Genomic DNA, 15,282 nt, shown 5'->3' with positions numbered 1-15,282 from the left:
ATTTAATAGGGGAGGTATCTCCATAAGCCATTTTTGGCTTCTAACCTCTCCTGTAATATGTTTAAACTTTTTAATATTTTTTTTCTGTCTTTTCTATACACACTGACCTAGAAAAGCTTATTAATGCTTTTGTATTCTCGCGCCTCAAATACTGTTATCAGTAAATCTTCAGTAGCTCGGCTTCAACTAGTACAGAATGCTGCAGCTCCAATTTTAACTGGGACAAATCGAAGGTCACATATCACCCCAATTCTATCCTTGCTCCACTGGCTGCCACTTAACTTCAGAACTGATTGCAAGATTATTTTAATATCTTAAAGCTCAACATGGTTTAGCCCCAGTTATGTAGCTGAGTTTCTGACGTCCAATGCTCCAAGTCTTGACCTGAGATCCTCAAGCCTACCCTCACTAGTCACTAAAGGTGACCAGGATTTTGTCATCAAGGCCCGAGACTCTGGAATTCTCTGCCTGAGTAGATTAGGCTGGCTAGCACATTACCCATTTTTAAATCATTGCCTTAAATATTTTTATAGGAAAGATTTCCCTTTTAATGCCTGATTTGTACTTTTGATTTGCAACTTTCTCAGCGCTTAACTTTTTTTTAAGATATTGTAATATTAGTGTCGTCTTTATTTCATGCTCTTTGTGCAGCACTTTGTAACCTTGTTTAGACAAGCGCTATGCAAAAAAATATTGTTTATTGTAGGCTCTATGTACAAAACTAAACTAAACTAAATAATCCTACACTCTGGACATTAAATAGTCAGTTAGTTAGTATCATGGTTATGTAGTTTTTAAACAGTACTTTGCCTCAGAAATCATTGCATTGTTTGCTCTTCTTCATGCAGACAGAACTCGGCATTGCACCGGAAATAATGCCAAAATAAAGGTCTGTAAATGTTAACCGTTGGTTTTAGGTGCAGGAGATTTATCTCGCCGTGTAAATGTTTTACATGATGGTGACCCCCTTGGTTGATTGCTACATGATTTACATGCCTTTGCGGTTTAATTTCACCGTTGTAAATTCGTAAAATACACAATTACACGGTAAAATCGGAGTAACATTTAACTCGCTTTTTATTTTGTAAGCATTAACCGGAAGTCCAGCCTCTCGTTGTAGCTACCTGGAGCTTTTCCTCCACCTTGACGCTCAGGTACGGGTTTAGTCGAAAACTTTACTGAAACTGACATTTTTGAGTGGAGATAATATATGGGACGTTGAAAATGGATTAAAAACTGTCATGTTTGATGTAAGGGGACGAAGACAACATTAATTCTGAAGTAGGTTGGCGGACGCACCGTGTACACAGTGAGTAATGTTTACTAAGTCCTCTAATGGAGGAAAGAGCCGCGATGACAAGTCGCCATGAAAGTGAAAATATTTTTATACACGACAGAGCTTGTCGCTTCATGTGTGTCAAACGGCAGCCTGACATTAAAGCTAAGTTAATTAATTGTAGATGAAATACATGTGGGGAAAAAACTGTAAAATATTGCTTTCAGTTCAGTTGTTTGTTCATTAGCTGTAGCTAATAACTACATGATTACTGTAAACATCCGTCCCAACACATACGCCACACTCTATTTGAGAATATGGCCATTTTAAGATTTTTATGCTCTGGATTAATATTTGTACCTGGTAAAAACATAACTGAAGTTAACTTAAGAGTCATATGAGATTTGTCTCCAATACGGCATGCGTGCGACCTTCAAACAGGTGTATGATCAGCCTGTATCAAAAAAGAAAGACAAAATATGCAGGACTGCTGTATTATAGTCAAGCAATCAAGGGTGACATTAAATGCCAAGATTTTTAAATTGAATTTGGTGTGCTTTGATTCAGATTCTCAGTGTAAACACAGGAGTTTGCATGCAGCAGTTTGCTGTTTTTATAATATATATATATATATATATATATATACACACACACATATTATACATTATTTTGCAATGAATCAATTCAAATAAAAAACAACCAGAGTTCACCAAAGTGCTGTACAGTAAAACAAGTCAACTAACATAATATGGTACAGCAGTGGAGAGGAAATACATGAAATAATAACAGCATGATATGATTACTGCAAGCATTCCTCATTCCTCATCACACGCCGTCCTGTCACACCAGGAACTATTTGAGAATATGGCCACTTAAAGGGGAAGTTCCGTTTTTTACAACCTGGATCTTATTTCTGGCATTAAATACGGCTGTTAACTCACTCAGATTAGTTTGGTGTCATTTGGAGTCCTTTGGAAGATATTTAGATCCGCGAGAGCCGCGTACATCCATATAGTGGGAATGATCGGGGCACTGACAACGACGCTCTAAATAACACATTATCTGCTGCGAAACTCGTTCATTTCACCAATATGTTTTATGAATTGCTGGAGTTGCTTGTCATCATCATCATCTGGGTCATTTATACTGACCTACTAACGTCTGACCTGGATGATGTCATCAGAGGCAGGTAATTCGTAAAGACAATCCTCTTTACCACCGAAACATTCACCTTTCTGTTTCTCACTTTTTATCACTGAGCACTATGTAATAATAAGTTGACGTTTTGCATAAGAAGTGCCTCTGCTTTTTGTGCAGTGTGCGGGCCGTTCTACACAAGCGATGAGAAGAAACTAAAGAAATGTAAATTCTCATAGTTATTTACTTATCAAGCAAACAAATTCAAGGAAAATAAACAATTTATGCATGTGTGTAGGCTACTTACTCAATCGAACGTTGCCCGTTCGGTCCTGCAGGCTTTGGCTGGGTCTTCCAGTTTACTTTCGGGACACGAAAAAAAGTCTCTACAACAGCCCGGTTGATCATAGAAGTGAAATCCTTTGTAGTTGTGAGACAGTCATTTCTGGAGACATCCAGACGTGTATCTCCTGGCCTCAAATCCCGCTCAGAGTAACAAAGGCATTCCTCCTCTGTTGGCATAGTGGAACATTGTCCACAAGAACACCACCAGTTAGCATCTATTCTCGGACGTGCAGCGGTTTGTTGTTCTCTGGCCAGCTGTTCCTCTCTCTGCCTCCGCATCCTCCTTTCAAAGAGCTCCTCATCCGTATACTCTGGCTCAAAACGGTAAGGACGTCCATCATATTCAAAGTCGTCGTCCACAACCTCAAAATCTGACAAATATTCAGCCATGTTTCAAAAAACTAACAGTAGCAAATTCCAGCTGTAAACAGAGCCGTGCTGTGGGTGTGCGGCGGCGCGCGCGGCCCACTTGGATGACCCCATCCAGGTCAGACGTTAGTAGGTCAGTATAAATGACCCGGATGATGATGACAAGCAACTCTAGCGATTCATAAAAACATATTGGTGAAATGAACGAGTTTCGTGGCAGATAATGTGTTATTTAGAGCCTCATTGTCGGTGCCCCAATCATTCCCACTATATGGATGTACGCGGCTCTCGCGGATCTAAATATCTTCCAAAGGACTCCAAATGACACCAAACTTATCTGGGTGAGTAAACAACCGTATTTAATACCAGAAATAAGGTCCAGGTTGTAAAAAACAGAACTTCCCCTTTAAAGCTTTTTATGCTTTGGATTTATACCTGGTAAAAACATAACTGAATATATATACAAAACATAAGAGAAACAACATAACAAACCCCCAGAACATGCACAAACAAATGAGTGAAAAGGATAAAACAGAAACCTTAAGGACAATCAAAGGCCTTAGAAAACATGTTGGTCGTCAGCTTAGATTTAAACGTGTCCACAGAGTGGGAGCACTTTATTGAAAAGGGTCAACTATTCCAAAGCTTTGGGGCGGCTGCTGCTAATGCACAATCGCCCTTCCGCCTTTGCCTTTATACAGAGCATTACAGTAATCCACACGAGAGGAAATCCGGGTATTCATGACTGTCTTCAGGTCATCAAACAGGAGGATCAGTTTGAGTTTGGGAATATGAAACATACAGGTTCAGTTTTAGAAATCCCCCATGACATCATACAGATAGTTAATTGTGTGTCTCCAGAGAACCAGTCGGGCTACTTTACCTGCCACCTGGGGATAGTAGTTTCACATTTGTTTGGGAGAAAATGCCCTCAGGTGGCTTTAAGTTATTTTAGATTTGATAACTGGTTTTTAATGATGCCATTGCAACACCATCTTACCGTTCAGTTATACCTCATTTAACTGTATTTTCCTTCATGCTTGTTCAGACCTTGGAGGCAGGAAGTCATGTCCGCCGGCGGCACTGGCAGTCTGAGACGCAGCTCAGGGCATGGCAGCAACAGGCATGCACCCAGCCGGAGCAGCAGCCAGAGGTCGTCATATGAGGAGCGCTGTGTGGACCCAGTGGAAGACAGGCTCCCGACCCCAGAGCCAAAAGCAGTCCACAAAGCTAACCTGAAAGATGCTAATGGAAAGGAGTCTGAGACCATTGGTTTCATTCCTGGCTCAGCTGACCCTCCCTCTACGACACAAACCTGCAATCCCTGCGTTCCTCCAAGCAGCTGTAGGACCTTTGTGTGCAGCGTGCTCACCTGTGGCCTGTACAGGGTCTGCCAGCGTTCCATCCTTGCCCCATGCCTGGCGCCAAACGAGAGCTCCCCAGACGAACCAGAGAAGGTGAGCCTCCAATCTGTGACCCCAGGAGACAACAAAGAAGAGGATGGCACAGACTGGCTCGGGGATGTCCGCATCGCTGGAGTCATAGTTGACAGTCCAAGAGAGTGTTTAGTTGCTGAACCCAAATCTACACCATATGTGCCTCCATCTGTGTCTCGAACACAGCCCAGCCATCCATCCCTGCATGAGTCTATGGGGTTTGATGACTGGGAGGATGGCGAGGAGGACGTGGACTCTCTGATCACTAAGAAGCTGCTGGAGCTCTACTCTGAATATCAGATTGAAGAGTTGGTCAGGTGCACCTCAGACTCTGTGTTTCTGAAGAAGAGCAAGGCCATCAACCAGCTCATCAACTCACTGGCAGAGGAGCACAAAATGGACGAGCAGGAGGCAGAGTGTCGGCTGGTGCGAGGCATCATCCGCATCAGCACTCGGAAGAGTACAAAGAAGAGGCCGCACGTCTCCAGGATGGACAGGACGCTGTCGGACAGCGGGAACGAGACAATGAGGGAGAGCGATACCTTTTCATTTAGCAACAACAGTAAGTTGTTTTTCTCATCTTAACTCCAAATATTTCAGCACTGCCTTTGATCCCAGAATTGCCTTTCAGCCAACAAGTAACCATCACTCTCTTTTGTTTCCTAAAGATGACTACAAATCAAATCCAAACATCCAAATATCAGAACTGACCTCCTCTGACAAGTGTGCCAGAGAGATGTGGAGGACCAATGGAGGTAAGAAATCTGTCTTTATTACTGGTACACTCATGTACTTCATACTCTTGTTTTTATTGAAAATGGCATGTGCAGTGGTAGATTGAATAGTGTGTCATACACTTATTTTATTTCCAGTAATTTTATCAGTGACCTTGAACAAAGTTTTGTTTTCCATAACCTTTGCTGTTACAGCAGGGGAAGTCTGACATGCATGGGTGTGCCAACAGTGGCTGCCCATGTAGTACTGACCGAGCATTGTGTACCAGAGTTTGACTTCCTGATAAATTCTGTTTCAGTTTTTAACATCCATTTATTTCTGGTGAGACAAAGATATATCAAAAATATTTGTCCGATGTCGCAGTATAATAATCGTGTTAGATAGCATGTCTCTATATGCAGGTGCAGGGCTGTAGCCTGAATTTTAAAACCAGTAATAAAGTATTGAGTCTCCCAAATGCACCCTGATGTCTAGATTTGTTTTTTTATTTTCATATTTAATTTATTCAGTATATCACATAAAATTCCTTTAAAACTCCATGACCCCAAACAAAGGTCTGAATCAATGGTCCTCAAACTTTTTCTGTCAAGCCAGAAAAGAAATAAAAGTCTTACTCCCTGCACATACATCAAATTAAACTGGCTCAAGCTGTCAGAGGTTTTAGACACAGAATACAGAAATCTCTCTCACTATAGTGACTGTAGGGAACATGAGAGAAGGATTGGCTTTCTCATATTTCAGGTATGACTGACATCTTTGCTGGACATCCCCTGTTCTTCTTCCCTGTCAAACATTTGCATACCTGGTTTTTGATTGCCCGTCGAGCATCAGAGTAACCTTGTATGGTTTTTGATTCCTCAGGAATCAGTTGGGTTTTTTTGCCACTTTTTTATCCCTTAGTCATGCGTGCACTAGATGGTGGCTTGGTCTGCATATTTGTGTCAGAACCTGAGCCTGAGAGAGTAGTAACCGGGCCTCGACCAAGTCTGACACACGTTCTACTTCTTATGTTCGAACCATACCCAAGCCTGATGCAGTTCATGTGTTGTAATTGAAGCACTGAGTTTGTCCCTGTCACATTATTGTTATTACAGTGTTCAGCTTTCCTGTATGCCTTAAATACCTATATTACCTAATATAGGTAGGTATATACCTAATATTACCTTAGATATTGAGTCTTACTATTGCCGTGTAGGGCTGCAACTAATTATTATTTTCATTGTCGACTAATCTGTCGATTGTTTCATTGATAAGTCGACTAATCATTTTATCGAATAATATGTTAAAATGTTGTTAAATGTCGGTCTGTCTCTCCCACACCCAAAAATTATGTCATCTAATGTCTTGTTTCATACTCATGCCAAAGGGTTTTAGTTCGCCGTCATGGGAGAGTGTGTAAAGCTGCCAATATTTGAATGTAAAAAAGTATAGTACTTTTCTATGAAAAATGACTCAAACCGATTAATCGACTACTAAAATAGTCATAGATTATTGTAATAGTCAATTAGTCATTGATTAGTCGTTGCAGCCCTATTGCCGTGTGTCAAGTCTTCATCTCCACAGACTCTTCTTGAACTGTAAACGCTGTTAACTAAACCATCATGGCTTATTTGGAGTTATTGTGGAGGAAGGTTAAAGCATCCACCCTGGATGGCTGTTTCTCCCAGTATTGCACAAGTCCCATTTGCTGCTTCTACTGCTGCTAGTTGGAGAGGCCAGAATGTCCCAACCAGGTACACCAAACTTCGGGTAACATTAGGTGATGAAATGTTTTGTTTTACCTTCCCCGTCATTAGCTAGCTAACATTAACTTACATGAATATTTACTAAAAACTGCAGTTCCTCAAATGGCCACTTGAAGCCGCCTCAAACAGCCAGTCAGTCACCACACAACCCCGTGTTAAAATGCCCAACTTTTTAGCAGAAATTAACATGTGTACAGCCTGGTCCAAAAAACACTTTTGGACTCTGTAGCTAATTTACCTGTTTATGACAACTGTATGGGGGTGAAGTTGCAAGAGGGGAGTGTTAGCAGCGTACATATTTGGCCCAAGTCTGAAAATGATCTCTTTATTTTCATAATCTTTCCAACGTATTTTTACCTCTTGAAATTAGAATATCCTAGACATGAGTGCTTAATGATTTCTGGTTCTCTGGCACTGTAAATAGGGTGAGCTGAATTAATGCTTAGTTCCCTCTCCAGATCAATGCTGAGGAATGACCTTGTTTTTTTCCTTGTCTTTTTTTAAAGGTCACACTTCCAGTTCTCAGACAGCCTACTCGCCCTCTCACACAGAGACTAATTCTTCAGGTGTCCCACTGATTCGCACCTCTGTGAGAACATGAATCCTGCTCCACACTGGTGATCTATGCTTGAATTATTTGTCATGCTGTGTCCACAAGGTCACATATGGGACATTGAAAGGCGACACTACTTGCACAGGAGTCTCTGGCTGAGCCAAGCTCTTTGTAGAGACCATGGCTTTGCTGTGGAAAAAGAAAATGTGAAAATTCACATTGTCTGAAGGACTTCAGTGAACTCAGGGCTCTGTGTGTAGATATTTATGCTTGATAAATATTGTGTGTATATTGGAAGGATGGCTTGATGGAGCGCTTACCCTGCAGGCAGATATCAACAGCAGCTCTTTATGGCTCTTATTGTATCTCAATTAACCGTCCCCTCGTCCTTGAAGGAGAACTGAGTTGTGTTCATGAAACCTGATTTATTTTGGCTGGTCAGGTGATTCTGCTGTTTTTATGCAAAGGATGTGTGGATTCAGTTATGTTAGGTTTTTTTGGCACATTTCATAATGTCATTGTCATAGATTTGATTTTAAACTGATTTGTGTGATTTAAAACTGTATAGAACGCTATGTATCATATTGACAGTCAGTGATTCTTGATGAATGATCAGAAATGTCTCATTTATGTAAGAGGCATAGTGGCATCAGTGTGAAAGGATGAAGAAACTATATTTGGCTAGAAGAAAATCCTGAGTTTGTACGTGTGCCTGGTAGTATACTAGAAATAAGAATGAAGTCTGTCCAAAGAACAGTTTGACATTTTGGAATATTCGCTTATTTGCGGAGAGTTAAACACTGCAGCTCAGCATAAAGACTGGAAACACGAGGAAACAGCTAGCCTGTTCCTGTTGCTAAGCGAAGCTCAACACGTTATGTTTTGTTTGTTTATTTGACTCAGAAACCAAAGGGTAAAAACTACAAGCTGTGGGTTTTTCAGAGAGTTATTCACTGGACTGTCTTTCGGCCACAATTTGTCAGTTTTACAGTTTGGTTTCTATCAGCAGAGGTGTGGACTCAAGTCACATAACTTGGACTCGAGCAAGACTTGAGTCACAAATTTCATTACTTTAGACTCGACTCGTGACTTGACTTGGTCTTGAGCCTTCTGACTTAAAAATACTCAAAGTCATCAATTGTTTAAACCAATATGACATCATCCAGAGAGTTGAGATGCAACTTGTTTAAACAAATAATTAATTCATTTTCTGTAACAGTTTATCCAGTTAGGGGTCGTGGGGGGCTGGAGCCTATCCCAGCTGACACTGGGCGAGAGGCGGGGTACACCCTGGACAGGTCACCAGACTATCACAGGGCTGACACAAACGCCCCTTTTACACTTCCAGATTTTCCACGAATGTTGGGCCGTTTTGCCGGCAAGCTGCGAGCGTTTAGACACACAGAGCCGGATTGGCGAGTTGATCTGAGGTGCCCAATTTTCCACCTCGTAGGGTAGACATATTAGCGAAACCCTGTTAATTTAAAAAGACCGAAGCAGCCTTCCACAACGGGAGGGGCTGTTGATGACGCCGCACGTGCGAGCCACTGGTGGTGGATAAACAGGAAACAGCTGATAGCAGGAATTAGCGAGCAGCTAGTAGCAAGAGGGAAACACAAACCTGACAGACACTGTAAAGATGAGCAACTGGGGAGACAAGGAATTGCGGGCCCTCCTTGTCCTCGCAAACGAAGAGGTCATTAACCGTCGGATGATGGGGACGGTGAAGAATGGGCCGACTTACAAGAGAATCGCCGAAGGACTGAGCAGCCACGGCTTCCCTACCACGTCACTGTTTACGTCACACGCTGAGCTAGACGTTTTGTTACTTGCTCACCCCCCCCATTGCCCCGAAAAAGGCGCATTCTGTATAAACAAAAGTAGGTAGGAGGCATTTTGCTGCACTCCCCGATTTAGTTTTTATACTGCCAATGCTGAAAGAAGACTGATTGGGCTTTCCTGCAAATTTGCACAATTCCTGTTTAAAAGGGCTATAGAGTCACCAATTAACCTGCATGTCTTCGGACAGTAGGAGGAAGCCGGAGTTCCTGGAGAAAACCCACGCTGACACGGGGAGAACATGCAAACTCCGTACAGACTTGATTCTGGTCTTGTCTGTCCTGACTTGGGACTTGAGTAATATGACTTGAGACTTTCAAAACAATGACCCTTGCTTGTTATAAATTCTATATAATATGTTAATACGTGAGCTTTGAAGGTCTTGATGGGAGTATGTTGTTACTTGTAGACAGGGTCATGCTAGCTGTTTCCAGTCTTTATGCTATGCTAAGCTAAGCTAAGCTAATCAGCTGGTGGCAGTAGCTTCATATTTAACACACAGATATGAAAGTTGGGTTCTTATGGAAAGAAAGAAAGTAAATCTGTTTTTGTCCCCTGAGAAAGACGAGCAGGAGGCTACAGTAAACATAAGTGGACTTTGAGTTAATATTTTTCTTGTGTCAAAATTTTGTTGTGTTTTTTTCTGTTGTGACGTTTGTGATGTTCATACAGTGTGGAGTGTAATCTCACTTTTTCTTTGAAGCAGATAATTGTTAGTGTAATAACATGAAGCTGATATGAAGCAGAAAGCTTTGGTGCTTGATAGTTGCTGTTTGTGGCCGTTCTGTCTGCTACTCACGTCTCAGATTGCGAGACGTTTTGAGAGCTGGTGTGAAGCTAGTCTTCGGGTTATATCATGCACTATAACTATTAATTTATTCGTGTCATTATCCAAAGCTTACGAATGAAGTAAATGTCTGTTTCTAACCCCAACATGCAGGCTGTGTTTGCTCCTGGGTGCTGATGGGAATTTGATCAGCTGGTTTAGTATGGTTTAACTGTCCAGAGTACAATCTTGTCACCCAGGATCTGTCCTGTTGTGCCTTATTTTAATTCTAAGTAGGTAAATGACGCAGTAGCGTGTAAGTAATCTTTCTGCAGCATCAGGTGGTTCTGATAAAATGGTGTGAAACTGGCTGCTGTGGTTTTAACCAAAAGGCAGAAAGTGCATCTAGACTATAAAGTGATTAACGTATCAGTGTCATTAAAACTGTACCTTTCCTATTATACTACTTATTTCACTAAACTGGTTTAATTGAATGCTGAAGCTATTGTTTTCATTTGCACATTAGATTTTCTCCGAAGGTTTCCTAAATTCCAAAGCGTAATGCTTGGGCCTCTCACCACGGTGTGGTACTCTGCAATATGTTGGCAGGTTCTTATCTTGACTGTAACGCATCTTAAAGTTGATGTCTCATTGTAAAAGCAATAAATAAATGAAGTGAAACAAAAAGGAAGTGTCTGTTTGTTGTTTGCAACGTTTGGCCACACGAGGGAGTCAGAGTATGCATCTTTTTTTAACACCTCCACCGCCAGAGTCAGGAAACAGGCATCACTGCAGACCCCAGTTTCTTTCCACAGGCCGTCACTATGATGTCAGAAATAATCCCTGTGCAAAAACCCTTTAACACCAAACACCCACTTTATGCACCTTCTGATATGAATTTTTGTGGATTTTTTATGGACTTCCTAATATGAATTTTCAGCACACGCACTTTATAACTGTACGGGCATTGGTGCAATAGAATTTCACTAACTATATAATGTTGTCCCCAGCTCAGCTACACTGTCAGCTCTGTCATTATCATGCCTTGTTGTTATGCCATGCCTTATTCTCCTCTGTAATACTTCTACTTGCTTTGATGTCCTTCCCTTTCTCTCTTCTCTTTCTCTCCCTGAACACCTACCTGCCAATGGGACAAGGGATGGAAATTAGCCGCTTGGCTACAATCTCTTACATATTTACATTGATAATGTTCATTAATATGTTCTGTCCCATTTTTTTAAAAATAAACAAATAAAAATTAAAAAAAAACAGTAAAGTATGTATTTTATAATTTAAATTAAAACTCTAAAGGTATCTGTCAAACGAGATTCAAGCTCCATCTATCCATCTATGTTAATAAGCAGCCTGTTACATTTATCATTCTATATTTAGTCCAGCACCGTTGCTGTTGTTGACACATATTTTGTGTATACAAATATATACGTTTTTATATACTGAGAAAAATATATAATTAAATTACAGTTACTCATCAAAATGTTGGTGATTACACAGGGGTTACGTTCAAATATATTCTTTTCAGTAAAAAGTTTATATGTTAAATAAAATGTTTTAATATCTGGACATTTTTCAGCTTTATTGTCCAGTTAAATTTTGTTAGAAGGAAAATCAAATTCGTTTGATGACGTAATTTACCTGTAAGATAACCTACATTACATTTTTATCAGGGTAACTAATCTGTAATCTACACTCAAAAAATAATCCACTAATTCAACTTAAAAAAAAATTAAGGTTATAATTTGCAGGCATTTTTTTATTAGTCCCAAGCCTGGCATTACAGAGTAAATCTTACGTGTCTTTAAGAATCTGACAGTTGGTTTAGTTCAACCAACATGATTTGTTTTGACCTTGAAAAACTTAATTAAGTTGAATGAACTTAATATTTATGCAAAATTTATGGCAATTTTTAGTGGTCAGACTCTTAACTTCAAGTAATTCAATTCCATTCTACTTAAAAATGTCAAAAATGTTTTGATTTTGACTTCTTAAAATAAGTTTTCAACTGACTAAAAACCTGTTAATGAAAGAAAAGTAATTTTTTTATGCTGAAAAACTTATTTTATTTTAGGCATCATCGAATAACCTCACAGAGCATTTGTAGAGTGTATTACATTTCAAAAGTAACCTTCCCAGCCCATCTTTGCTAAAAACAGGTTAATCTGTGGCTGCTAATCAATTTGCCGTCACTAATGTTAGCTATCGTAGCTAAGTTACCTTCAGTTAATAAGCTACACATTGACATACCAACTATGCACACAAGAATTCCAGTGGTCTTGCACATTTGTTCCTTTAACAGTGGTGCTCACAGGTGTATTCAACAAACGTTAATGTCTTCTTTGCATTTTATGTGTCAGATTAAAAGGGAACTACCATCAGATTGTGTCCACCCCGATGTTGACTCTATGGCTACGACCTCGGCTGTATTCTGTGTATGTATTTCAAGAGTCATGCAAAGATCAGGCCATGCTGCTTTTTTATTCCTCCTTCATTAGGACACTTGGGAGTGATAAAATCATTTATCCACAAGTGCTGATGTTGATGCTTTCACAGAAGTCATGCACTCGCTGTTCTCAAAACCAGAACTTCACCAAGCTGAAGAGGACATCTAAAGGTTTATGTAATGTTTTAATGTGTATAAAACTTACAACACTCGCTCATGTAATGCTTTATCTTTGCATGTTCAGTGCACGAACAACATATCTGTTAATAAATGTAACATATTTGTGTTGCCAATGACTGGTTTGAAGAAGAGCCCTGTGACCAGGCTGTGGCCGACAGTCTGAACGGTGGAGGCTGCTCGAAGGACGAGGCTGAAGCGAGCAGTGTCCTCTGGGTGCAAGAGGTAGATGACTTCTTGAAGAGCTCTCTGAGCTTCTTGTTGGAGGCTGTTGACAAACAACGAGGCGCTCAATCCCTGCACAGCTGAAGCAGATAAAGAGAAGTTTCTTTATAAGCTCATATCACATATCCAACAAAACCATAAGCCAATGAAATACAATGAATAAAAATGATATTTACCTGGGTTAAACAACAAAGCACCCTTAAGGTACGCATATTCCTTTGGACTGAGGTCCAGATTCCAAAGGTGATGCAGGCACACTCTCAACTTGTGGACTCCAGCAAAAGTTGGTTGGTCAGCCTCTTTTGCGGTGAGTCCTGGTCCGAGCAGAATCTGTCTAAGGATACTTGAATTTGGCACATCAGTCACTTCAAACACTATCTTGTCTTGGGCAAGCCCCAGAACAAATAAAGGAACCCAGCAGTGTCTTAACAGTGATGACTGATCTCCTGATGGAAGCTGACTGAAGGACGGTAAACTCCTCACAAAGCAGATGGTTTTGACCAGCACGCTGGAGGCCACTTGACAGGTGGCCTTTGGGTCCTTCAGGCAAACTGTCCTCCTGTGCTCACAGGGGCAGCTGTATGCTGCCGTGCTAGGGTTCAGTTTGTTGTTGAGATAGCCGCTCTCTCTCCCGCTCAAGATGTTATAAAGGATAGTGTGAGGATGCTGATCTCGGTGACCGGAGCATGTTTCTTCCAGAGGAAACATCACGAAGAAAAAAAGTATCCACAAAATGGTTTTGTGAAGAAAAACAGACCTGTGAGCTGCAGAAAGCACAAACGTGTCTCTCCAGTTCACTCCGCAAGCTCAGGCCCTGCTGTATTTATCCAGGGTGTCACCTGCTTGCACCAAACTTAGCACTGACCCGCCTTTTTAAGACTCTGCATTTAAGAAGAAAAAAAAAGTGACCCTGGACTTCCCATGCAGACAGATCTTGGTTCCCTCCACGTGGAGGTGATAAGGCTAGTTAAACTCAGCAGCTGCACAGGGAAGAGAAATACAAAGCAGGTGGGGTGAATGACATTTATCATGTTTACCTCAGTCATTAACTCAGCCAGTACCAGTCTATCAAGGACTGACAGGGTCAATGCACAGTCTGCCATCTGACCTGTCCTCCAGTTACACCCTGGAGCTGCATCATGAAAGGATACAATGATTTTTTTTATAGGTCTTTATGTTTACAACTGTGCTGCTTCTTTTTAAAATGCCTTGATTTTCTATGTCATTTAATTCAGTAGCACCTGTGGTTATCACTTATCACTGATCTATAGTAGCACTGAAGCTAATTGTAATTTACAGCATACTGTTAATAATACTGTGACTCATAATGTCTTCAGCTACTTCTTTAGATTTAATGTGGGTTATGATGGATGTGTGTCAAATAAGGGAGTGAAAAATGCTGATCAAGAGCTCTGAAAACCCAAGATGACATTTTCAGTTGTCTTGTTTTATCTGACCAAAAAACTCAAAGATATTAATTGAAATAATAACAATTTAATTATAAAACAGAGAAAACAGCAAATCCTCATATAGGTTTCACTTTTTTTGATTGAAAAAACACATTAATTTTTTAACCTATTATCAAAATTGTTGCAGGTTAATTTTCTGCTAGTGGACTAATTGATAAATGATAATATTAATAATCATTTCAAGTTTAAAATAGAATAGTTTGGTCTCTTTGGCTGCACACTGATTGACTTGAACTCTGAATTATAAATTAACTTATTTTGAGCTTTTAAGATACAGTATGAGCTGAAATGTATCTGAACAGAAAAATAGACTGAGAAAACAAAAAACAGTGCCAGTACAGAAAAAGGACAACAATAAAATTTAATTAAAATTAAAATAAAGACATGAGTGGATGTTACAGAAGGTTCATTTGAGAATTTATATTGCATGCATTTATTGTTTTGACAGCTTTTTTATTTTGTGAGGGAGAAACTGTCAACAAGAATTGGTCCATCTCTTCATAAATACAAAAATTAATTAATTAAAATAAATTAATTTCCTAAATTTACGTTTGTGATTGTGATTGTGAATTGGCGAGAAATAAAATTAGATTAATAAGGAAAAAAACATTAATATATTTATTACAATAATTATAGCACCAAGTACCTATGTAATATAATTTTGTATTGTGGCAATTGCGCACGTTTTTGTTAAGTTTTAAAAGTATTATATAGTAATTTAAGATGATATTTGCAGTAAAATCAAACTTGTT

The 15,282-nt window shown here is 39.9% G+C and overlaps 2 protein-coding genes across 4 annotated transcripts; one reads left to right on the top strand and one right to left on the bottom strand.

The window, feature by feature from the left end:
• The first annotated feature begins 1,109 nt into the window (after positions 1-1,109).
• Positions 1,110-10,888, top strand: kdf1b (keratinocyte differentiation factor 1b). 3 transcript variants are annotated; one of them, XM_049603021.1, is made up of 4 exons: positions 1,110-1,154; positions 4,176-5,125; positions 5,232-5,318; positions 7,550-10,888. In XM_049603021.1, the coding sequence occupies exons 2-4, from the start codon at positions 4,195-4,197 to the stop codon at positions 7,642-7,644; spliced, it is 1,113 nt and encodes a 370-aa protein (XP_049458978.1). In that variant the 5' UTR covers positions 1,110-1,154; positions 4,176-4,194; the 3' UTR covers positions 7,645-10,888. The 3 variants fall into 3 exon arrangements, with proteins under 3 accessions (XP_049458978.1, XP_049458977.1, XP_049458976.1); XM_049603020.1 differs by having other exon boundaries at positions 1,115-1,281; XM_049603019.1 differs by having other exon boundaries at positions 1,115-1,309.
• Positions 10,889-12,350: 1,462 nt separating this feature from the next.
• nr0b2b (nuclear receptor subfamily 0, group B, member 2b) lies at positions 12,351-14,918 on the bottom strand. The gene is made up of 2 exons (XM_049602373.1): positions 13,238-14,918; positions 12,351-13,141 (listed from the first exon to the last, which is right to left on the bottom strand). Exons 1-2 carry the CDS (start codon positions 13,767-13,769, stop codon positions 12,900-12,902), a joined length of 774 nt encoding a protein of 257 aa, XP_049458330.1. The 5' UTR covers positions 13,770-14,918; the 3' UTR covers positions 12,351-12,899.
• Between the last annotated feature and the right edge of the window lie 364 nt (positions 14,919-15,282).

This window comes from Epinephelus fuscoguttatus, linkage group LG17 (assembly GCF_011397635.1).
Source record: "Epinephelus fuscoguttatus linkage group LG17, E.fuscoguttatus.final_Chr_v1".
Taxonomy (NCBI): domain Eukaryota; kingdom Metazoa; phylum Chordata; class Actinopteri; order Perciformes; family Serranidae; genus Epinephelus; species Epinephelus fuscoguttatus.
Note: the sequence above shows the minus strand (reverse complement) of the source record. Positions and strands in the feature narration are given on the sequence as shown.